This window comes from Erythrolamprus reginae, chromosome 10 (assembly GCF_031021105.1).
Source record: "Erythrolamprus reginae isolate rEryReg1 chromosome 10, rEryReg1.hap1, whole genome shotgun sequence".
Taxonomy (NCBI): Eukaryota; Metazoa; Chordata; class Lepidosauria; order Squamata; family Dipsadidae; genus Erythrolamprus; species Erythrolamprus reginae.
In genome coordinates this window covers 10,642,326-10,667,709 of record NC_091959.1, presented here as the reverse complement: position 1 = coordinate 10,667,709, position 25,384 = coordinate 10,642,326, and the positions used below count along the sequence as shown (strand labels likewise).

General features: G+C 43.0%; 1 protein-coding gene across 3 annotated transcripts in view; it reads right to left on the bottom strand.

Moving 5' to 3' along the window:
* Positions 1-239: 239 nt before the first annotated feature.
* TRPM7 (transient receptor potential cation channel subfamily M member 7) overlaps positions 240-25,384 on the bottom strand; it is a 100,342-nt gene continuing 75,197 nt past the window's right edge. For 2 of the 3 annotated variants that reach the window (XM_070762361.1, XM_070762359.1), the window contains exons 25-40: positions 24,491-24,623; positions 21,738-22,810; positions 18,937-19,013; positions 16,682-16,741; positions 16,379-16,466; positions 16,044-16,114; positions 12,569-12,606; positions 11,497-11,522; positions 11,042-11,092; positions 10,881-10,946; positions 8,922-9,205; positions 8,041-8,123; positions 6,220-6,425; positions 5,704-5,755; positions 4,787-4,893; positions 240-2,751 (exon numbers count right to left, since the gene is read on the bottom strand). In XM_070762361.1, coding sequence (XP_070618462.1) covers positions 2,621-2,751; positions 4,787-4,893; positions 5,704-5,755; positions 6,220-6,425; positions 8,041-8,123; positions 8,922-9,205; positions 10,881-10,946; positions 11,042-11,092; positions 11,497-11,522; positions 12,569-12,606; positions 16,044-16,114; positions 16,379-16,466; positions 16,682-16,741; positions 18,937-19,013; positions 21,738-22,810; positions 24,491-24,623 — 2,546 coding nt within the window. In that variant the 3' untranslated portion in view covers positions 240-2,620. The remainder of the gene's footprint in view (positions 2,752-4,786; positions 4,894-5,703; positions 5,756-6,219; positions 6,426-8,040; positions 8,124-8,921; positions 9,206-10,880; positions 10,947-11,041; positions 11,093-11,496; positions 11,523-12,568; positions 12,607-16,043; positions 16,115-16,378; positions 16,467-16,681; positions 16,742-18,936; positions 19,014-21,737; positions 22,811-24,490; positions 24,624-25,384) is intronic. The other variant, XM_070762362.1, reaches the window with a different exon arrangement.

The following is a 25,384-nucleotide window of genomic DNA, read 5'->3' as shown; positions in this document are numbered from 1 at the left end:
ACTATGGATTATAGCAGTGTTTCCCAACCCTGGCAACTTGAAGATATTTGGACTTCAACTCCCAGAATTCCCCAGCCGGCGAATGCTGGCTGGGGAATTCTGGGAGTTGAAGTCCAGATATCTTCAAGTTGCCAAGGTTGGGAAACACTGGATTATAGAACTCCAACAATTTCCCAAACCAATAAAATTTATTTTCCATTCCTCTTTCAGGCCGTTCAAATAAGAAAAGAGGTCAGCAGTCTAAACAAGAATAAATTTATTTGGGATTGTTTAAAGATTTATTGATATATAAAATGTATACAGTTTAATAGCTTTAATACACTTTATTTCCTCCCCCAGCGACATAAACCACCATTTAAACAGCTATTGTGTCCGTGCCTTAATGTCTGTATCTATAAGATACACTACAAATTTTTTTAAAAAAAGAATTACTAAGCGTTATGATGCCTTTTATAATTAAAAATTACAATTAGTACCTATTTAACAAACAAAAAAACCCCCCTTGCAGCATGAAACTTTAATTGGACAAAGAGGTTCTTGTTGAATTTTCAACAAATTTGGACAGGTAAATTACATTTTATTGGCATAAAATTGCATTGCAATCTCCCGTACAATACATAATGTAAATTCAACCCTATTTTTTTCTCTCTCTCTCTCTTTTAAATAAGTCCCATAGATCAGTGTTTTTCAACCAGTGTGCCGTGGCACACTAGTGTGCCGTGAGACATGGTCAGGTGTGCCGTGAAGCTCAGAGAGAGAAAGAAAGCAAGAGAGATAGAAAGAAAGAGAAAGAAAGCAAGAGAGAAAGAAAGCAAGAGAGAGAAAGAGCGAGCGAGAGAGAAAGAGAACAAGAGAAAGAAAGCAAGAGAGAGAAAGGGAGAGAAAGAAAGAGAGAAAGAAAGAGAGGGAAGGAGAGAGAGAAAGACATAGAGGGAGGTAGGGAGGGAGAGAGAAAGAGAGCAAAAAAGAGAGGAAGGAAGGAAGAGAAAGAAAGAGGGATGGAGAGAGAGAAAGAGGAAGGAAGGGAGATAAAGTGGGAGAGAGAAATAGAGCGAAAGGGAGGAAGAGAGAGAATTTTTTTGTCCAAACTTTTTTTAGCCCCCCCCCCCCCCCGCCCCACTCAATGTGCCCCAGGGTTTCGTAAATGTAAAAAATGTGCCGCGGCTCAAAAAAAGGTTGAAAATCACTGCCATAGATAAACACAAACGATGCATTCTCACAGAGCATTAAACACAACTGAAGGGGTCTTTTGGGATGCCATCGATAGGTTGTGTGGGAACCAGAACATACACACGCTCGCTCTCTCTCTTCCAATATATCAAAAGTTTCCAGGCACTGCTGGTTCGCATTTGCAAGAGTACCAAGTCCAACTTGGTTCTCTCTGGAAGCTGGGACGACACGGACATAAGCAAGGAGTCCCCAAGAAGACTTTGTCTGCATCATCGGAGATTTTGGGCCTTTCCCAGCACGCTGCAGGGGGTAACACTGGGGGGGGGGGAAACAAGTCCCAAAATTCCACGTGTACATTCAGGTTCCGTGATGCAGGTTGAGAACGATCTTTGGAAGGCAACGCGGATGAAGCAGCCAGTAGGTTTCAAGAAGACCTGTATTCGCTTCGCAAAGACAACTTCATAGCAGATCCTACGCTTATTTTTCTCTTTTGCCACTGTGATTAACCCCCCACCCTCCTCCCAAATCTCGCTTATACTTTTTCCTACTCGTAGGACAGTGCCTTAATAAAATTGAAATGTATATCGTTTTAAAAAAAAAAAATCAGGGAAGGGGGGAGATTCATGACACGCGATCCGCTCCACGCGAGCTGGCTCCGTACTTGTGTGGATGAATCCTGATGCAGGAGACAAGGCCATTGAACGTTGGGAGAAGGGAGGGAGAAGGATCCAGAGGTTCAAAAAACCCCTCGTAGCTCAAAGGTTCACCCTCCACCCCCCTCTTGTAGCTCAAAGCTTACTGGCACAAAGAAGGATATTCTTAGGAGCAGCTCGTTCCCGCTCAGCCACATAAAAACATACATGGCACGGTGTCCAGACAGCATTACGGGACCCCCCACCCCATCCCGAGGTGTGTCAAACAACCCTTTGGCAATGGAGCCGGGGTAAGTGGGCGGAAGCTCTCTCCCATGACTCTGGTCAGATCGGCAGAATCCAGCTGCCAATAACCCGGAACACCTTCTGCCTTAAGGGCCACTGAAAGTCAAACGGTGATTTGGTCATGGAGACATATTGCACTACAGCACGAAGGGGCCGAGAGGGGTGGGAGGGGGGAAGAGAGAGAGAACCCCTCTGCAGACCACAAGATACTAAAAATGGACAGTTCATTCCTTCCGCTAAAATGCTTCCTTTAAAAAAAAAAAAAAAGCTACTTCATAAATAGTGAATTCGATTCCGCCTTGGGGCAAAGGAAGTTGGAAGAATAAATCGACAGCTTGCGAAGCTCCTCCGCTCGCAAGCTACGCCCGTATTTCGCAAGAACCCCTCTCCCTAAACTACGGGTCAGTTTCCAGGCCCAGAGCCGGTGTAGTTAGGGGGAAGTAGGGCACCGAGGGGACCTGGCTGACGGTTGCAAACGTTTGGTTAAAAGAAAAAAAATCCTGGGTGTAACGTTACAGCATCAAGTGTCTGGAACCAGTCGAGTGGGATTCTTTGGTGCAGCTCCCGGGCTGAATGGTCAGCTCTGGAGACTCTTCTTGAGGCAGCAGGATCTTATCAGGTGTGTAGTCGTTTCTTTTCAAATCTGCAAAAGGAGGACAATAAAAACAGAGACAGAGATACTTGGACTGTATTTAGACATGTTTCTTTAAGATATTGCATTAGGGGAAATGTAGTGAATGTGTAGAGAAATTGCACTCTGGGTAATGTAGTTTACATGTGACCACATCTGTGTATTCCTATTGGCTCTGACTCGGGATGAGGGGTCATTGGAGAGAGCATTCCAGCGGGCCTTTTGTCTTAGAAACATAGAAACATAGAAGACTGACGGCAGAAAAAGACCTCATGGTCCATCTAGTCTGCCCTTATACTATTTCCTGTATTTTATCTTAGGATGGATATATGTTTATCCCAGGCATGTTTAAATTCAGTTACTGTGGATTTACCAACCATGTCTGCTGGAAGTTTGTTCCAAGCATCTACTACTCTTTCAGTAAAATAATATTTTCTCACCTTGCTTTTGATCTTTCCCCCAACTAACTTCAGATTGTGTCCCCTTGTTTTTGTGTTCACTTTCCTATTAAAAACACTTCCCTCCTGAACCTTATTTAACCCTTTAACATATTCTTCACTCACTAAGCCAGCCAGCATGCAGACACTACACCTAGAGCCTGGGGTCAGTTCAATCACTTTTTACCTGCACAATGTGAAAGATTATACTGCAGAAGAATCGCATCCTAACTGTGAGTTATTGTGAGAATGCCTGTAATAAAATAATCTGTGATACCTCGTTGTGCTGAGTTATTCTTCAGCTCTGACTGGAGATGGTAGGGAATGGAAGGATTTATACTCCTTGTAGACAAGCTGGTGATTTGCATCCTTTAGGACAGTGATGGCGAACCTTTTTTCCCTCGGGTGCCAAAAGAGCATGTGTGCTCGCTATCATGCATGCGCGAGTGGCCACACCCATAATTCAATGACTAGGTAGGGCAAAAACAGCTTTCCCTGCCCCCCGGAGGCTGGAAAGGGCCTGTTTCCCAACTTCTGGTGGGCCCAGTAGGCTCGTTTTTCACCCTCCCAAGGCTCCAAAGGCTTCCCTGGATTCGGGGCAGGGTTAAAAATGCCCTCTCGCATCCCCCCGGAGGCTCTCTGGAAGCCAAAAATGCCCTCGCAGAGCTTCTGTGTGAGCCAAAAATCAGCTGGCTGGCATATACAGGCACGTTGGAGCTGAGCTGGGGCAACAGCTCGCGTGCCAGCAGATATGGCTCCAGCGTGCCACCTGTGGCACCCGTGCCATAGGTTTGCCATCACTGCTTTAGGACAACCATGATCTGGATGACTGAGAATCCCCATTATTATTATTATTATTATTATTATTATTATTATTATTATTATTATTATTATTTGATTTGTATGCCGCCCCTCTCCGTAGACTCGGGGCGGCTCACAACAGAATAAAACAGTTCATAACAAATCTAATAATTTACAATTTAAAATATTTTTAAAAACCCATTATTAAGCAGACATACGTACAAACATACCATACATAAATTGTATAGGCCCGGGGGAGATATCTCAGTTTCCCCATGCCTGACGGCAAAGGTGGGTTTTGAGGAGTTTACGAAAGGCAAGGAGGGTGGGGGCAGTTCTAATCTCTGTGGGGAGTCGGTTCCAGAGAGTCGGGGCCACCACAGAGAAGGCTCTTCCCCTGGGTCCCGCCAACCGACATTGTTTAGTTGACGGGACCCGGAGAAGGCCCACTCTGCGGGACCTAATCGGTCGCTGGGATTCGTGCAGCAGAAGGCGGTCTCGGAGATAGACTTTTAGCCATGTATAAATAAATGACAAGCTGTCTGCAAGGAATATAAATCCTTCCATTCCTTGCCATCCAGTCAGAGATGAAGAAGCTTCTTGGATAAGAAACAAGGAAGTCCGGTTGCCTCTTGGAAAAAGAAAATATCTTTGGGACAACCATGACTTAATGATCCAAATGAGCTCCGCTCTACCCTTCCCTCGCTTGGAGAGTAGAAACAACCCCAGAGGAATTACGTTTCTTTCGTATGTGAAAAAGAAGCAAAGAAGGGAAACTTCCTGTCCTTAAACGAGAATGTCCGGTTTACCTGGAAGCTTAAGTTTCCTACAGCAGGAGTTGCAGTGATGCTTAGCTCTGAAATTCTTAATGGCGTCTTCTCCCAAGTTGGCGGGACCAAACACCATATCGCTTGACCTTGGAAATAAAACAGGTTTTCTTTCAAAACTCTTGACAGGCACACGAGAACCTCTGCCTCCTGGAAGGACATCGTTTGGGTCGCTGTTGTGGTTAGCTCTGGCCCAGCTCCTGCCCCAAGGACTGTGGATGTGGGGGAGACATCCACATGCTGCAGGCCTGGTTTGCCCCCGGTGGAATCTGAAGATGAAGGCTCCTCTGACCAAGAAGACATGAGTGACCGGGAGGAGGAGAGTGTGGCAGACAGCTCAGAAGGAGATCAATTATCTCTCTCCTCCTTGGATTCAGAACAAGAGTTAATGATACAGCCACGCATGCGGAGAGCAATGCATAGGCAACAACAACTGAGAGATTATTATCAAAGAAAATGAGGCCACCTGTGGTTGGGTGGGGCTGTGGTAATTAGTGAGGCTGCTATAAAGAGCAGCCTGTGGGTTTGGCCATTGTGGAGGAGTATCTGATCGTTGTGTTTCGTGACTGCTTTACTGACTTTGACCTTTTGTGTGCTGATTTTTCCCCACTTTGAAACTAAACCGGAGCAAAGTGTGTTTCACTTTGTGAAAGAAGAAGGACTGTGAATTGCCTCACAGCTGCAAGCTAAGTATCACAGAACTGATAAGGGACTTGTACAAATTACCAGTTTGTTTGGAGACGAGTGCTCTTTGCTAAACCAAAAGAGGGCTTGGTTTAAGTGACTTTTCATTATAAAGAACATTGTTTTGAATTTTCAAACGTGTGTGTGTCTGAAATTTGTACCTGTGAATTTTTGGGAGGATTCTACCAGAGAGCCCGACAGAACAGGTCGCTTACCTTTTTTCTTCAGCCTTTATCACGGAAGGGTCAGTCAGGTTTTCTCCAACACCTTTGCAAGAAAGAGCAAAAAAGTTATCACTCAGGCCTGGGCCCCACAAAAGAGGTAAGGACCAAGCCAAGGACCATATTTAATGTCGAGAAGCACCACCCAAGCCTCCCTTTCCCTCAATTGCCGAATAGCAAGTTTCTGCTGAATCATTACAAGTGGTCCTCAAATTATAACCGTTCATTTGACTGGTCTCATTCGAGACTGATGAAACCGCATACAGACAGGAATTTGAATAATTAGCCTTGTGATGCCACTGGAACCATATGGAACTGGACACACTCAAAACTGTAGAAATGGTGGTAGACTTTAGGAGAAACCCTCCTATCCTATCACCTCTTACAATACTAGACAGCACAGTATCAACAGTAGAGACCTTCAAATTTCTAGGTTCTATCGTATCTCAAGACTTAAAATGGTCACCTATCATCAATAACATCATCAAAAAGGAGCCCATCTCCACCTACCTTGCAGATCAAGGACCAACAGCTCTCCTCGCGTGTATTCGTACGTCCAGTGGCTGAAAGCCAGCATGACCTCCTCCAGCATGTTAGTTGGGATGATTTCGTCTCCATTGTTGTTGTTGTACTTCCTGAATTCTCCAGTCATGCATTCTTCAACTGCAAACCACTGCCCAGCTGAGTGGCAATACAAGAGGAACACTTCCAAGAACCTGGGGATTGGAAACATGGTTAAGTAGTTGAGAGAGAAGCTCATTTCCCCCACATACACACAGTAAAAAAAAAAAAAGGGGGGGGGTGTCACACGTCCAAATTCTCCTTAAAACATTATTTATGTGTTTGGTATCCAGGAAAATTAAATTAATTTGGGTATAATAATAATGATGATGATGATGATAATACTACTACTACTAATAATAACAACAACAGAGTTGGAAGGGACTTTGGAGGTCTTGTAGTCCAACCCCCTGCTTAGGCAGGAAACCCTACACTACTTCAGACAGATGGTTATCCAACATCTCCTTAAAAACTTCCAGTGTTGGAGCATTCACAACTTCTGGAGGCAGGCTGTTCCACAGATTAATTGTTCTAACTGTCAGGAAATTTCTCCTTAGTTCTAAATTACTTCTCTCCTTGTTTAGTTTCCACCCATTGCTTCTTGTTCTACCCTCGGGTGCTTTGGAAAATAGCTTGATTCCTTCTTTTTTGTGGCAACCCTTGAGATACTGGAAGGCTGCTATCATGCCTTCCCTGGTCCTTCTTTTCATTAAACTAGCCATGCCCAGTTCTTGCAACCATTCTTCATATGTTTTAGCCTCCAGTCCCCTAATCATCTTCGTTACTCTTCTCTGCACTTTTTCTATATTTTTATAGAAATCGGTTTGAGCACAAACACACGCTGACAGCAGCAGTTATTGTAGATCAGTGTGGTCTACTGTTTTCTGCACTCAAGTAAACCATTTTCTATATGTAGAAAGCAGGCATTGAATCCAGAACCTCTGTCATACAGATGACAGAAACCCACATACAGTGTTCCCTTGATTTACGCGAGGATGCGTTCCGAGACCGCCCGCGAAAGTCGAATTTCCGCGAAGTAGAGATGCGGAAGTAAATACACCACTTTTGGCTATGGACAGTATCACAAGCCTCCCCTTAACACTTTAAAACTCTAAATTACCATTTCCCATTCCCTTAACAACCATTTACTCACCATTATTACTGGTACTCACCATTGAATAAGACACTTAGTGATCCTGATATTTATAAACATAATTATTTATTAACAATAATTATTTTTTTGTTATTTATTTGCAAAAATTATTAGTTTGGCGATGACCTATGACGTCATTGGGTGGGAAAAAACGTGATATAGGGAAAAAAACCGCAAAGTATTTTTTAATTAATATTTTTTGAAAAACCGTGGTATAGGCTATTCGCGAAGTTCGAACCCACGAAAATCGAGGGAACACTGTACTACCTGGGTAATTTGGTGTAAAAATGAAAAGAGGAAGGCTTTTAACTTAGAGAAGACATCGTTAAGATTTACCTTTTTTCCCTTTCTACCCCTTCGCTTTTTACATTACTGTTGGATTATCAAATATTACAGCTATAAGATTATTCAAATAAGAATTCTAAATACGAAATATTTACATATGGACAAATACTTGGAATGTGTATACAATAATATATATAAGCTGTGATATAACAATACTGTTTACCCCTCTCCCCTCCCACTTCTCTTTTCTGTACTCCCATCCCCTTTCCCCCCTGTTTTATTCCTTTTTGTATAAACCAATAAAGTATATTTAAAAAAAAAAAAAGATTTACCGCGGAGAGTATGGAATCGATTTGGGCTTCATCTGGTTGAAGGCGAAAGTGAGCTTCTGTGCGGCTCGTTGCTGTTGAATTTCCTAGGTGGGATGAGAAAACCAATTTTGTCAGACAACAAAAACTCCCAACTCTATTTAAATCCTTAAGAGACATTCTCTGCGACACATATCCATGCAGTGGGCATATAATATACACATCTGTGTGGGGTGGCACAGTTTAGCTACGTTTGTCGTGGTGAACTTGAAAGCGGCTACAAATTGGTTTTGTTAATTTGGAAGAAAAAATTACTTCTAGAACCATCGTGTAAGACAGTGTTTCCCAAACTTGGCAACTTGAAAATATCTGGACTTCAACTCCCAGAACTCCCCAGCCAGTGGGGAATTCTGGGAGTTGAAGTCCAAATATCTTCAAGTTGCCAAGGTTGGGAAACACCGGTGTAAGATTATAGGCAGTCTTCGATGTTCAGTGGTACCTCGTGATACGAACCCCTCGTGATACAAACCCCTCGTGATACCAACCCGGGGTTCTGAAATTTTTTGCCTCTTCTTACGAACTTTTTTCGGCTTACGAACCCACCGCAGACCGCAAAATGGCGCTCTGCTGGGTGCTGCCACCTGGCTGTCACCTTTTAAAACAGCCGGGGGGCTTCTCGGTGTTCTCCCGAGAAGAATTCGAGTTCAGGAGAACGCTGAGAAGCGCCGCCGCCCGGCTGTCACCTTCTGAAACATGTTTAGCAGGGGAAAATTGGGCTCCTTTGGCAGGGGGGGAAAAATCAGAAGGCCAAAGGACGAAGGAGGAGAAAGAAGCAGCAAAAAGAAAACCGCAAATATTTGCCCCAGGGGTACTACTGTAAGCGTCGGAGCAAAAGTACAACTTACTCTCAAGCAAAGGTGTAACACTGTGTCTTCTTTGTAAATGCTTGACCAGGTATTGACGACTTCGGGGAGAAACGATTTGATGATGTAAAGGTGATCTGATTTCAGAATGTCGTACTCGGACCAAGTGCAGGCCACCTTGAGGGCTCGTCGCAAACCTCCCCCCATCTCTTCCTTGCTTAAGAATTCGATTTTGGCACAGAGACCCAGCTGAGACCAGGAAGACATGCTGTTGTTCAAGATGCTGGGAGAGCTCTCCTCGAGGCGATACACAGTGACGGGTTCTCCTACGAGGTCACCAGAATAAAGTTCAAAATACAGGTAAGGAAGATGATAATAATAACAATAACAATAACAACAACAATAACAATAATAATAATAATAATAATAATTTGTTAGATTTGTATGCTGCCCCTCTCCGAAGACTATTTATTCATTCATTCATTCATTCATTCATTCATTCATTCCATCTTTATGCCGCCCTTCTCCTTAGACTCAGGGCGGCTTACAAGATGTTAGCAATAGCACTTCTTAACAGAGCCAGCCTATTGCCCCCACAATCCAGGTCCTCATTTACCCACCTCGGAAGGACGGAAGGCTGAGTCAACCTTGAGCTGGTGATGAGATTTGAACCGCTGATCTTCAGATCTACAGTCAGCTTCAGTGGCCTGCAGTACAGCACTCTACCTGCTGCGCCACCCCGACTAGCACTTAGCACTAGCACAATAGCACTTAGGCATTCATTCATTCATTCATTCATTCATTCATTCATTCATTCATTCATTCATTCATTCATTCATTGGATTTATATGCCACTCCTCTCCGAGGACTCGGGGCGGCTTACAACATATAAAAAGGAACAATATAGTAAGCTAAATCCAATTACTTAAAACTAAGTAAGCTAATCTAAACTCCCCAATTATATTAAAAATCAATCATACCCATTCAAACGACAACCATGCATAACATTCGTCGGCCAGGGGGCTAGAGTCTAATTGCCCCAAGCCTGGCGGCATAGATGAGTCTTAAGACTCTTGCGGAGGTCAAGGAGGGTGGGGGCAGTGTGAATCTCTGTGGGGAGCTGATTTCAGAGGGCCTTTTGGCTCACACAGAGGCTCTGGGAGGGCATTTTTGGCTTCCAGAGAGCCTCTGGGGGGATGGAGGACGACATTTTTACCTTTTCCTGGCTCCAGGGAAGCCTTTGGAGCCTGGGGAGGGCAAAACACGAGCCTAGTGGGCCTACCAGAAGTTGGGAAACAAGCAATTTCTGGCTGCCACAGGACCTCCGGGGGTGGAGGAATCTGTTTTCACCCTCCACAGGCATTGAATTACGGGTGTGGGCACTCGTGCATATGCAATAGCGCACACGCGCACGCTCTTTCAGCACCCAAGGGAAAAAAAGGTTCGCCATCACTGGCCTAATCCATTAATCTACTGACAATCAATTTGCTTTTTTTATATCACGGTTGTACGATTTTGGGGTCTTACTGGTCGTTTGGCGGGCCCCAGGGGAAGAGCCTTCTCTGTGGCGGCCCCGGCCCTCTGGAATCAACTCCCCCCAGAGATTAGAACGGCCCCCACCCTCCTTGTCTTTCGCACGTTACTCAAGACCCACCTATATCACCAGGCATGGGGGAATTAAGACATCTCCCCCAGGCTTTCTTATATTTTATGTTTGGTATGTATGTGTTGTATGGTTTTTAAATTGTTGGGGTTTTTTAATGTAATTTTATTATTAGATTTGTTCCATTGTTATACTGTTTTTATTATTGTTGTGAGCCGCCCCAAGTCTTCGGAGAGGGGCGGCATACAAATTTAATAAATTGAATTGAACTGAATTGAATTTGTTTTCTTGCATGTTAAATGGTATAATATATAATTTGTTTTATGCCTACCAGGTCTATTTTGACCCAATGAAAGGTCACCTCGAAAAACTTGAAATGCATCAATGAAAATTCATACCTCTTGGAGGCACAGGGGTGAATGGTATGCTTTGCGATAACCTCATCAAATTATTTCTCTCCACAGCTGTAGACAAAGACAAGGGAATCTGTTGTAGATTAAGAATTAGAGGGCTTTAAAGAAAAAATTTAAACTTCATTTCTGGAGATTAGGAGACTGACCTGAATAGTAGTAGGTGGTATCCATAATGGGCTTGAAAGGAGAAGCTATACCTAAAATAAATAAACAAGTAAGTTAAGGTCCTATTGTTTTTTTTGCATACTTTGCTTCACGGTTAAATTAATAAAATGTGTCATATTTTTTAATGCAAAAAATGAAGCTTTTCAAGTGACGTTGCACCAAAGACGTTATAAACTTTAACACTCAAATTTATTTGCTTAAAAACCCCTTGATGTTCAAAACATGGAGAATTAAAACTTCAATGTAAGAAAGACAACTTCATTTTGGCTTTTCCTGGATGAGAACAAAAAGAACATTTCTAGCTAAGGTACTAAAATATCCACCAATGTTTTTACTGAGATACTTTTAGTCTGCAGTTAAAGCTGAATGATATATTGAATTTAAGAAAGGTCATTATAAAGACTGAAATTAAGGAACTCTGCAAGCAATAACTTACCATTCAATGCATCTTCCTCAGAAGACCTACACGTAACAGAAACACCATTAAAACTTAATACTGAGATTTGCGTTTCTTGAATTTTAATGTTCTCATATTTATTATAAAGGAACATAAATCTCCAGGACCGCCTTCTGCCGCACAAATTCAATTCAATTCAAATCAATTTATTAGATTTGTATGCCGCCCCTCTCCGAAGACTCGGGGCGGCTCACAACAATCCCAGCGACCAGTTAGGTATCACAGAGTTGGCCTTCTCCGGGTCCCGTCAATTAAACCATGGCGTTTGGTGGGACCCAGGGGAAGAGCCTTCTCTGTGGTGGCCCCGACCCTTTGGAAACAACTCCCCCCAGATATCAGAGTTGCCCCCACCCTCCTTGCCTTTCATAAGCTCCTTAAAACCCACCTCTGTCATCAGGCATGGGGGAATTGAGACTTTCCCTTACCCCTAGGCTTATAAAATTTATGCATGGTATGTCTGTATGTATGATTGGTTTCTTAAATTGGGGTTTTTAAATTAACTTAAATATTAGATTTGTTTACATTGTCTTATTATTGTTGTTAGTCACCCCGAGTCTACGGAGAGGGGGGGCATACAAATCTGATAGATAGATAGATAGATAGATAGATAGATAGATAGATAGATAGAGATAGATAGATAGATAGATAGATAGATAGATAGATAGATAGATAGATAGATAGATAGATAGATAGATAGATAGATATTCCTCAGGAAGGGTATCCTACAACAGGGAATGTCTGTATAGGAGGAGTACTACCATGTAATGTAGGCTATACACCCAATCATCCAATTAAGAATACAGGGCGTTAAAATAAAGTATAATTTATAGTTATAGCTACCGTCATGCCTCCTATTAACATAACCTGACAAATGAAATATTATAGTCAAAGCTACATTATCTCATGGTTCCTCGCTTTGCACTCTTTTCTGTAGGAATTCTTATACGTCAAATCAAGATAGTCTCAAGAATAGCAGAGTTATTGATCTCTGGAGATAACCAAAGGCATAGAAGATAATTCTCAGTCCAGAATCCTTTAATGATTTACTTACATTTCATTTCTGTAAGAAGTTCGACCTTGCAACCAATCCTGGAAAGGAAAACCAGAAATAGAAAGTTAATTGCTGGGTTTAACGTCAAACCACGATGCAGTTGTCATGTTCCTGTTGTATGGTCTGTCATGCTAAATTTGTCTAATGCTGTTTTGCTGATCCAAGGAAAATAATTTAAATTGCTGAATGAGCAGATCAATTGTGATGACTTCAGCTGTACCCAATTGTCTATTCTGAGGAATACGGAGATGACACTCAAGAATGAAAGAATGCAGAAGCTGTTGAGTAACTGATTTTCTTCTTCAAGGTTATCATCATCATCATCATCATCATCATCAATTAGATTTGTATGCCGCTCCTCTCCGAAGCCTCGGAGCGGCTCACAACCATACAAATCCAATTATTAAAAACAATTTAATCAAATAAATAAATTTAAAACCCTTAATATGAGCCGGGGTGGTGCAGCAGGTAGAGTGCTGTACTGCAGGCCACTGAAGCTGACTATAGATCTGAAGGTCAGCAGTTCAAATCTCATCACCGGCTCAAGGTTGACTCAGCCTTCCATCCTTCCAAGCTGGGTAAAATGAGGGCCCGGATTGTGGGGGCAATAGCCTAGCTCTGTTAAAAAGGGCTATTGCTAACATGTTGTAAGACGCCCTGAGTCTAAGGAGAAGGGTGGCATAAAAATAGAAAGAATGAATGAATGAATGAATGAATAAATAAATAAATAATATAAAACCAATCATACATACCATGCATAAAACGGAACGGCCCAGGATAATCAATTTCCCCATGCCTGACGGCAGAGGTGGGTTTTAAGGAGTTTGCGAAAGGCAAGGAGGGTGGTCCTGATTTATTTATTTATTTATTTATTTAGATTTGTATGCCGCCCCTCTCCGCAGACTCGGGGCGGCTGACAGCATAACATAACAGTTTGTAACAAATCCAAATATAATTTAAAACATTTAAAAGAACCCCATTTTGTTAACAAGCATACACTCAAACATCCCATACATAAAATGTGCATGCCCGGGGGAGGTGTTTCAGTTCCCCCATGCCTGACGACAGAGGTGGGTTTTAAGAAGTTTACGGAAGGCAGGGAGAGTAGGGGCAGTTCTAATCTCTGGGGGGAGTTGGTTCCAGAGAGTCGGGGCCGCCACAGAGAAGGCTCTTCCCCTGGGGCCCGCCAACCGACATTGTTTAGTTGACGGGACCCGGAGAAGGCCCACTCTGTGGGACCTAATTGGTCGCTGGGATTCGTGCGGTAGAAGGCGGTCTCGGAGATATTCTGGTCCAGTGCCATGAACGGCTTTAAAGGTCATGACCAACACTTTGAATTGTGACCGGAAATTGATCGGCAGCCAATGCAAGCTGCGGAGTGATGTTGAAACATGGGCATACCTAGGTAGGCCCATGACTGCTCTCGCAGCTGCATTCGGGGGGGGGGGAGTTGATTCCAGAGGATCGGGGCCGCCACAGAGAAGGCTCTTCCCCTGGATCCCGCCAGACGACACTGTTTCGTCGACGGGACCTGGAGAAGGCCAACTCTGTGGGACCTAATCGGCCGCTGGGATTCGTGTAGTATCTCCATACTACAAGGATTTCAGATTCCGTTTCATTGAGGGCAGCACTAGAGTTGTGTTTGACCTCAAGGTGCTGGAGTGGGCGTGACCAGGGAGGGGCATGGCCAGCTTGACATTACTCGTAGCTCAGTTTTCGGTTGTGATGGCCTCCTGCAACCCTTTGTCAGTGAAAATAAGGAAGGCCATGGAGGAGGGGGCTTCGAAAGCTCCATTTTTGCTGGCAGAGGCACCACGGGCCAATCCTTTAATGCCTCCAGGGCAGCCCCACAGGCCAAATCTAAGCACCCCATGGGCTGGATCTGGTCCCCAGGCCTTGAGCATGACACCTCTGCCATCCTACAACAAATGCTAGACTTCCTGATCTGTCCTGTGATTGCAGTTCACGCTACTCTTAACGCATGAGTACAAGGATGGATTGATGGATTCTCTCTGTGACACTGCTATCAAGTTTCCACTGATATTCCAATGCTTGGGTGAAAATGTAAACAATCACCATACCAATGTGACCTGTGAATATTCTACTCAATTTTTTTTCACTTTGCTCTTTCCCCAACAGCCCAAGAGATACAAAAATTCCCAGCACATTTTAAAGGCATTTTGAAAGATGACGTATCCACCATTTTGAACACTATGTCAACACTGAAATTTGTCATAAACAGTGATCCCTCGATTATCGCGAGGGTTCCGTTCCAAGACCCCTCGCGATAATCGATTTTTCGCGATATAGTGGTGCGGAAGTAAAAACACCATCTGCGCATGCGCGCCCTTGCCCAGCAGCTGATCTGCTTGGCAGCGCCGCAGCAGCGAGGAGCCGAAGATCGGGGTTTCCCCTTTGCGTGGGCGGCGGGGAAGACCCAGGGAAGGTTCCTTCGGCCGCCCAGCAGCTGATCTGCTCGGCAGCGCCGCAGCAGCGAGGAGCCGAAGATCCGAGTTTCCCCGCCGCCTACGCAAAGGGGAAACCCGGATCTTCGGCTCCTCGCTGCTGCGGCGCTGCCGAGCAGATCAGCTGCTGGGCGGCCGAAGGAACCTTCCCTGGGTCTTCCCCGCCGCCCACGCGCTGCTCGAGAGCAAGAGGGGGAGAGATAGAGAAAGAGAGAGAAGGAAAGAAAGAGATGAGAGAGGGAGGAAGAGAGTGTGAGAGAGGAAGAAGCAAGATAGAGAAAGAGAGAGAGAAAGAAAGATGAGAAAGGAAGAGAGTGACATCATCGGGTGGGAAAATATTTTTAATTAATATTTTTTGAAAAATCGCGATATAGCGTTTAGCGAAGATCGAGATCGCGAAAATCGAGGGATCACTATTACTTTCTGTCAATTACTGAAAAGTTTCACTTTCGGATTCTTGGGTTCTGCTGTTTTAAATTTTATGAAAAATGCATAACAGCCCTTCATGGCATCGAACCAGAATTTCTCCAGGACCGTATTTTGCCGCACGAATCCCAGCAACCGATTAGGTCCCACAGAGTTGGCCTTCTCTGGGTCCCGTCGACTAAACAATGTCATTTGGCGGGTTCCAGGGGAAGAGCTTTCTCTGTGGTGGCCCCGACCTTCTGGAACCAGCTCCCCCCTGAGATTAGAACCGCCCCCACCCTCCTTGCCTTTCGTAAACTCCTTAAAACCCACCTCTACCATCAGGCATGGGGGAACTGAAATAACTCCCCAGGCCTATATTGTTTATGTATGGTACGTTGTATGCATGTTTTTTAAATTATGGGGTTTTAGTTTTAATTATTAGATTTGTATTGTACATTGTTTTTCTATTACTGTTGTGAGCCACACCGAGTCTAGGGAGAGGGGCGGCGTACAAATTTAATAAATAAAATAAAATAAAATAAATAAAATATAAAATAAAATAAAATAAAATAAATAACAATTTGCATTATGTTTTTACTCACTGTGAGTAAGGCTGCCTTGGAGTCCACCTGGTGATTCTCCTCAGTAGATGCTCTTCTGCTCTTATTGTGAGCTAAAATAAATGGACCTTACAGTTAGGATCCGCAGTCAACTAAATGATTTTAATGGATTTATCATCTACCATTGGCTGATAACATTTAAATAAATATTCAATTGATCCAAGTACACAGCTCAGTATATAATCCTCAGCAACGTTGTCTATGGTCTGTTAGCTTACTGGGGTGATACAGTATCCAAGAAAATGATTCTTCAGGTTTTTAAAAATTGTAGTTACAATGCACCAAATAAAAATGAAAATGTTTGTGTTAATACTTACTTTGCTCTGATCGTGCAGCATCACAATAGTCACTAAAGCCTTCACATGAACTAACATGTCTTAGAGGACCTTCTGTATTACTGCTGACCTGTACATTAAAGAGAAAACAATGCTAGCCATCATCACTATTCTACTAAAATCAGTGGTGCACTTGTTGGCAGATGCTTTTCTTCAACAGCAATCATGTCAGATTCTCCCAACCTGCAACAATTCCTATCATTCTCCAATCATATTATTAGAAATATGAAATATGAGCAATGTCACCCAGACCTGGTGCAGAAATGAATGTTTGGAATAGTTTACCTTCTCTTTTGTTTTCTCCATGCCTTCCAGAATTGCTTTTTTGAAGTCTTCCTGTTGCTCCTATCAAAGGGAAGGAGGAAGCCATTAGTTTATTATTATTATTATTATTATTATTATTATTATTATTATTATTATTATTATTATTATTTATTAGATTTGTATGCCGCCCCTCTCCGAAGACTCGGGGCGGCTCACAACAATAATAAAAACAATATTATAGTAGAACAAATCTAATATTAAAAAACATACAAAACCCTATCATTATTTAAAAAACCAAACAATACATTCATACCAAACATAAAACGAAGTATAAAAGAGCCTGGGGGAAAGGTGTCTCAACTCCCACATGCTAGGCGGTATAAGTGAGTCTTGAGTAGTTTACAAAAGACAGGGAGGGTGGGGGCAATTCTAATCTCCGGGGGGGAGTTGATTCCAGAGGGCCGGGGCCGCCACAGAGAAGGCTCTTTCCCTGGGGCCCGCCAAACAACATTGTTTAGTCGACGGGACCCGGAGAAGGCCAACTCTGTGGGACCTTATCGGTCACTGGGATTCGTGCGGTAGCAGGCAGTTCCAGAGGTACTCTGGTCCAATGCCATGTAGGGCTTTAAATGTCATAACCAACACTTTGAATTGTGACCGGAAACTGATTAGTTCTGATGTGGCTTTAACCTTTGTTTTAGTTGTTTGCATTATTATTACTATTAGTCTTCTCATCATTCCTATCACTCATCTCCTCCCACTTATGACTGCAGGACTGAAACTCATTGCTTGTATCCTTATGATTTATATTAATATCGTTTCCTGATTGCTTATTTGTACCCTATGACAATCATTAAGTGTTCTACCTTATTATTCTTGACAAATGTATCTTGTCTTTTTAGGTACACCGAGATCATATGCAACAAAGACAAATTCCTTGTGTGTCCAATCACACTTAGATTAGATTTATTGGATTTATATGCCGCCCCTCTCCGAAAACTCGGCCAATAAAGAATTCTGTTCTGTTCTATCTATTAGAAACATAGAAGACTGACGGCAGAAAAAGACCTCATGATCCATCTAGTCTGCCCTTATACTATTTTTTGTATTTTATCTTAGGATGGATCTATGCTTATCCCAGGCATGTTTAAATTCAGTTACTGTGGATTTACCAACCACGTCTGCTGGAAGTTTGTTCCAAGGATCTACTACTCTTTCAGTAAAATAATATTTTCTCACGTTGCTTCTGATCTTTCCCCCAACTAACTTCAGATTGTGTCCCCTTGTTCACTTTCCTATTAAAAACACTTCCCTCCTGAACCTTATTTAACCCTTTAACATATTTAAATGTTTCGATCATGTCCCCCCTTTTCCTTCTGTCCTCCAGACTACACAGATTGAGTTCATTAAGTCTTTCCTGGTACGTTTTATGCTTAAGACCTTCCACCATTCTTGTAGCCCGTCTTTGGACCCGTTCAATTTTGTCAATATCTTTTTGTAGGTGAGGTCTCCAGAACTGAACACAGTATTCCAAATGTGGTCTCACCAGCGCTCTATATTCTATTCTACTGTGTTGTTCTGTTCTATTCTATCCTTCTCTTATTATTTTCTATTCTATTCTATGCATTTAAAATCCAAGGATTTTTTCCTGGTACGTTTTATGCTTAAGACCTTCCACCATTCTTGTAGCCCGTCTTTGGACCCGTTCAATTTTGTCAATATCCTTTTGTGGGTGAGGTCTCCAGAACTGAACACAGTATTCCAAATGTGGTCTCACCAGCGCTCTATATTCTATTCTACTGTTTTGTTCTGTTCTATTCTATCCTTCTCTTATTATTTTCTATTCTATTCTATGCATTTAAAATCCAAGGATTTTTTTTTAAAAAAAAGTTCGGTGCAGTAGTTTTAAGCACCAGGCTAGAAACCAGAAGACTGGGAGTTCTAGAGCTGTTTTCTGCAAAAAGCTTGCTGGGTAACCTCTATTTCACAGCCCCAGGAAGAATGCAATGGCAAACACTTCTGAAAATCTTGCCAGAAAAAAATTACAGGGATTTGTCAAGATACTTACTAGGATCAAGTATGACTTAAAAGCAAACATACACACACACACACACACAAAATACACCCATAGGTTTCTGTGTTCTGAAACTGCAATTTGGTTCAGTTCTTCAAAAGGGGCATTGGTACATTTGATCCTTCCAGCAGATCCTTCCTTGCGTATAAATTCTACATCAATAGTCGACCGCTAAATTGTTCCCATCTCTCCTCCCACTTACTTCAATGCTGTCACTTTTTTCTTTGCTGGTTGTCGGTGTCTCCTTAAACCGCTGCAATTCCATGCTGTCCCTGTGACCTATGGCAGCAGCGTCACCATGCAAAAACAAGAATGGTTACAGATTTAGGTACAATTGTTATTATTCACCTGCTGTTGGAATATGAAAATACGCAAACTTTAAAAAAAATGTATTTAAAAGATTCAGTTCCACTGATCTTCTCCATGAAACAGTTATCTTTTATGTGGCCTCTCTGATGTGGTGATGAGGTTGGTGGCATAGCAATCAGGAGACTAGGTTCTGGGCCAGAGATCTTCAAACTTGGCAACTTTTAAGACTTGTGGACTTCAATTCCCAGAATTCTCCAGCCGCCTGGAGAATTCTGGGAATTGAAGTCCACAAGTCTTAAAGTTGCCAAGTTTGAAGATCTTTGTTCTAGGCCTTCTTTAAGTGTGAAAACCAGCTAAGTGATTTTGGGCCACTCTCTCCTTCTCTCTCTCTCTGTCAGTCCAATCCACCTGGGAGGGTTGTTGCTGTGGGTAAAGTAGAAGGCAAGAGCTATGTTTGCACCTTATGTATACATAATACTGTAGGATAAAGTCATCACCATCATCACCATCACAATACTACTGCCATCATCATGATGACCTGAAAAAAACCAATTTGACCTGGAGGGGGGGAGGATAACATTTCATTTTGCTATATTCAAAAAAACAGTCTCATTTTGTTTTCTAGGAGTACATAACATGGATGCTAACATTTTTACTAAGAGCTTTTTGGTAGAAAACGCAGAGTTGGATTATAATCAAAATTTCAAAATACACTGCTCAAAAAAAAATAAAGGGAACACTCAAAGAACACATCCTAGATCTGAATGAATGCAATATTCTCTGTTGTGGTTAGCTCTGGCCCGGCTCCTGCCCCAAGGAATGTGCAGGTGGATGTGGGGGAAACATCCACATGCCGCAGGCCTGTTTTGTTCCCGGTGGAATCTGCCGACGAAGCCTCCTCTGACCAAGGAAGCGTGAGTGACAGGGAAGAGGGGAGTTTGGCAGACAGCCCAGGAGGAGATCAATCATCTGTATCATCCCTGGATTCTGAACAAGAATTAATGACACATCCACGCATGCGTAGAGTGATGCATAGGAGACAACAACTGAAGGATTATTACAAGAGAAAATGAGGCCACCTGTGGTTGGGTGGGGCTGCTGTAATTAGTGCTTCAGATAAAAGTGCAGCCTGGTGTTTTAGTCTCATGGCAGTTTATCTGATTCATTGTTTCGTCAAGATAGTGGTTTTTGTGCTGTTCCAGATTGTGTGTGGACTCTCTGGACTTTAGAATTGGACCCAATTTCCCAGTTATTGGGTGAGCAATTGGATTGCATTTAACCTGTGCCTTGTGTGTACCAGAAAATCCCTTTGACATTTAAAAGGGGAGCTGTTTCTGTTTTTCTGTTTATAAAAACTTTTGGGGTTTCCTTTTATCCTGTGGTGTGTGTCTTCCTGGACTAATTACCCTGTAATTACGGGCGGTTGAAACACGCAGGCAGAACATTCTCATTGAATATTTCATTTGCACAACTATTCCATTTGCACAACAGCATGTGAAATTGATTGTCAGTGTTGCTTCCTAAGTGGACAGTTTGATTTCACAGAAATTTGATTTACTTGGAGTTATAAAGTGTTGTTTAAATGTTTCCTTTATTTTTTTGAGCAGTGTACAAATCTCCCCAAAGTTAAAAAAAAAATTGATATGCACATGTACTCTTCTTTCTCTCAGGCTAAAGACACATGCCAACTTTAGAAGTACTTACTCCTATTCTATAACTTCTATGTAAGGAACTATGGCTTGCCCTGTCCACATTTACACTGGATTTCCCATCCACAAATACGCAAGCCATTTTTCAAATGTACAGATTTTGTGGGAGTCCATTACTAGCTGTCCAGGACTGGATGAAGGCCATGAATACCCCTAATTTAAGTTAACCTTCCCCAATTGATACTCTGACAATGGCAGTTTATGGGAACTCACATCCAGCACCTCTATCAATAAGTTTGCAGACTATGTTATATTATCAGTTATTTTCACGCCACAAAACAAACCATTCCAAGCAAACCCAAGGTGACTTACAAGGAAAACAAATTAGATATTATCTAAACTCCACACATTTTGTTAGTACACCTCTTTCCCAATGTCTCAACAAACACCATCCTGCCACTATTTTGTTTTTGTTTTGATTTTTTTCAATTAAAAGAGGATGCAAGTAAGTAATACAATTTAGAGGGGTTGCGGTATGGGTTTGGGGTTTTTTTTGCTATTAGGAAGAAAAGTTAAGTATACTAAATTTTGATTTACACTAGGGAATTTGTTGTAGTAGCCCATTCCTTAAGAGTGAACAAAACAGTGGTAGGTCTTAAGACATAGTGACAGAAGTTAACAGAGCCCATTACTCAAGCAGAAATTTGTACAAGGAATTTTACATCTTTTCGCGGAACAGACAATATTTTTGTATAGCTGTCTTGATATTTTACATCAAGATAGAAACGTAACATTCAACAGAGCAGGACTCTTCTTAATTCTAAGCTCTGGCTTGCCATTGACAGACACAACAACTATTATGTCTGAAAAATATTGCCCACAACTCAATATATATATATATATATATTAAAAGAGGAGTTGACACTTTCACAAACAAGGGAACCACTTGGAAAACTTGGAAGAAATCAAGGTATTAAAAGCAGAGTGCAACCAAAAGTACCACCAAAATCCATAAAGGCACCACACAATTCTTGATAAATCAAACCTTGCACTTTAGATTTGATCCACAGTTTCTGGTGTTGTGCAGTGACCCTTAAGCTGATGGACATTTCCGGAAAGCTTCTGCTCAGCCTTTCAACTTCCTGTGTTTTTTTCCCCAATCCGCTGCAAGGAACGCTTCTCATTTCCTTAGCAATAGTCAACGGTCCTTTCCTTCGGGCGACAGCCTTCGCCCAACTGGAAGAGCTCTGGCCATTCTCTCGGTCCGAAAGGTTTTTCGCAGGAGCATCGTTTTCCTCCTCAATCAATCCAGGCTTGACATCCCCTCCACCATTCGGGGAGGTGGAAACGAGCCCAAGGAAGCCCGAAGACGGGACTTTGCAACAACCCCCAGCGACAGCTTGGTGCCCTCTGTTCAGCTGGCGATACTTACCCACAAACGCACCGAATTCGACGGCGTTTTCTCCTTCGGCAGCCTTCGGGGTAGGGGCGTCCTCCTCCTTTGAGGTGCTTCCCAGCTGGCTTTTACAAAGGGGTTGAGAAGGCGTGCTCACAAAAAACTTAGCGGACAGAGACGTCAGGTAGGGTAGGCTGTTTAAAGAACTGCCCCCCTTTTTAACTTTAGTACTGTATTTGGATGCTTGTATACCCTGTACCCTTTGACGGAGTTCGGTGGGAGAAAGAGCTTTTGGAAGTAAGGCACCGCCTGAGGAACTGGCCTCGGGAAAATGGAATTCATCCCCCTTATGTCCTGGATCCTTTTCTTCTTGCATAGGTATGTTGCAGAGCACCGCATTATTAGTTTCAAGGCCTCCTTGGGGGAAAGAAGAGCCGAACGCGTTGCCGATACTGTGCTTCCTCCACACGGAAGACCTTAAGGGAACGTCGTCGATGAGGTTCTGGGCCAGATGTTTCGAAATGCTCAGCTCCCGGGTGATTTCGTTGTGGACCTTGCTGGCTTCCGAGGCTTTCTGCGCGGTGAGCGTTTTCAGCGTGTCCACGGTGAGAGCGGAGAGGTCTTGCAAGTGGCCGATTTGCGTGTCCAGCGACTGCAAGGAACGCTTGATGTAGTTGACTCGGTCGCCAACCTCCTTGATTTGGATGCACATGTGCTCGACGCTGGAGAGAAATAATCAGAGAGAGAGAGAGAGAAAAAAAAGGTCTCAGGCATGTTGTTCTGACCCAGTTCCCCAAACACGACAAACCCTCTGACGTGAACTCAAAAGATTCCTTTATTAGGAGTGCCAGCAACCGGGGCAAAAAGTCTCTCTCTAACTGCAGGCTAACAAGTCCATCTGGCAGGGAGATGAATAGCTGTCTGTCTCACCTATTCCTCTCCGCCCCCTGCCAGAGCTAGGGTGGGACTTTGATAGCAGCAGTGGCAGTTCCGTCCCAAACACCAGCCCATAGATCCATTATTATTATTATTATTATTATTATTATTATTATTATTATTATCATCATCATCATCATCATCATCTTTATCATTATCATTATTATTATCATTATTAATTAGATTTGTATGCCGCCCCTCTCCGCAGACTCGGGACGGCTCACAACAGTGATAAAAAACAATATGTATTGGCAAATCTAATAACTTAAGATCTAAAATAGCAATTGTACATTTAAAAAATCTAAAAACAAGGAACCCCAATATAAAAAACATACATACAGTCATATCATGCACTAAAACTACACAGGCAGGGGGAGATGTCTCAGTTCCCCCATGCTTGACGACAGAGGTGGGTTTTGAGGAGTTTACGAAAGACAAGGAGGGTAGGGGTAGTTCTAATCTCTGGAGGGAGCTGATTCCAGAGGGTCGGAGCCGCCACAGAGAAGGCTCTTCCTCTGGGTCCCACAAGACGACATTGTTTAGTCGACAGGACCCGAAGAAGGCCAACTCTGTGGGACCTGACCGGTCGCTGGGATTCGTGCTCTCCTCTCCTCTGCCTTCTATGCATCCACACATCAGGCACTGGATCCAGCTGTTCTTCTCTTCCTCATCCGCCAACTCCAGACTCGGAGGCTGTTGACTGTCCATCTGAGGGCTGACAGACAGCCCAGGCTCTGTCACTCTGTCTCTCTGAGAACTCCATTCCCTCTTCCCCCTCGGACCTCTCAGGTTGCCTTGATGCTCATCTGATTTGCCTGCTGCAGTGGCTGACGGGCCACAACTTATCTAAGATGCTAGACATCTAACAAGTTGTAAACTAAAGGACTTTTATTCTTCCATAAAAGAAAGTAGGTAGAATAGCAGGTAGAGTGCTGTACTGCAGGCCACTGAAGCTGACTGTAGATCTGTAGGTCAGCGGTTCAAATCTCATCACCGGCTCAAGGTTGACTCAGCCTTCCATCCTTCCGAGGTGGGTAAAATGAGGACCTGGATTGTGGGGGAAATAGGCTGGCTCTGTTAAACAGTGCTATTGCTAAGTCTAAGGAGAAGGGCGGCATAAAAATCGAATGAATGAATGAATGAATGAATGAATGAATGAATGAATGAATGAATAAATAAAAGATCAGTGCGCATAAAGTGCTTTTCCATGGAAATGCCATGAAACATTTCTATTTGAACCATTACTCTGAACTTATCTCCTTCTCAATTAATAGCTTCTGAAGATGATTTTCCTGTTATATTGTGTACAAAAATGAACCAGAATATCAGGTTTCCATGCCTTGGTGTTTTTCAAAACCAAAAATAAGCACAGATTGTTATTATTATTAATGGAGAAATGGCTGAGCGCTGCTTATACTTCTACTTAAAAAAAAAAAAAGAACTTTGTGATTGAATTATTTGCCTACCGTTCAGAGGTGACTCTAATTCTTTCTTCGCTCCGACAATGGAATTTGTCATCTTTTTCACTGAAATACATCTCAACACACAACTCTTCAAAATCATGAAGCTTTTTCTGATCTTCTTCTGTTAGAAACAGTTCTACGGAACAGAAAAGACAGTCAGTTTTAGAAGTTCCAAATAGTCTGTCATACCCAAAAAAAAAAAGACAAGAAAAATGCAGAGATCAGTGGAAGATAATTAGTTTAGTGTAGTTTAGTTTATTTAGATTTGTATGCCGCCCCTCTCCGAAGACTCGGGGCGGCTAACAACAATAAAAAACAATGTAACAAATCTAATATTAAAAAGGTGTTGTGATTCAGTCTGAGGCTCCTCAGGGAACGGCTGGATCTCTGCCGGCTCCATGCTCAGAGGGGGAGGACGAGGAACAGGAGGAGGAGGAGGACCAGGCAGACGGGGAAGAGGAATGTCAGGACGAGGAGGAGGGGGAACAGCCTGAGACCCCCGGGGGGGGAGCTCTCCCCAGCGAATAGCCTGGAGTCATTAGATGAGAACGCACAAGCCATCATAGATATGAGGCAGAGAAGGGCAGCACAAAGAAGGGGACAATTAGCCAGGTATTTCCATCCCTAATAGGCAACAGCTGGGTTTGGGTGTGGTTCTCCTCAGAAAGGTTGAAAAGGCAGGCCCGCCCTTCCTGTATTGTGGAGAGTTATCTTTTGGGAGTCCTGTGACCTTGCTTTGATCCTTGGCGTCTCTGATTCTGGCTTGTGGCCTCGAAGGCTGAAAACTTGGGGGAGGCGTGGGTTTTATTATCTACAGTGGTGTGTGTGCCAGCAAGAAGCCTGTTGTATTGTCTGGCCGTCGTGACTCTTCTGTGAAGCTTCACAGCATTCCAGTTT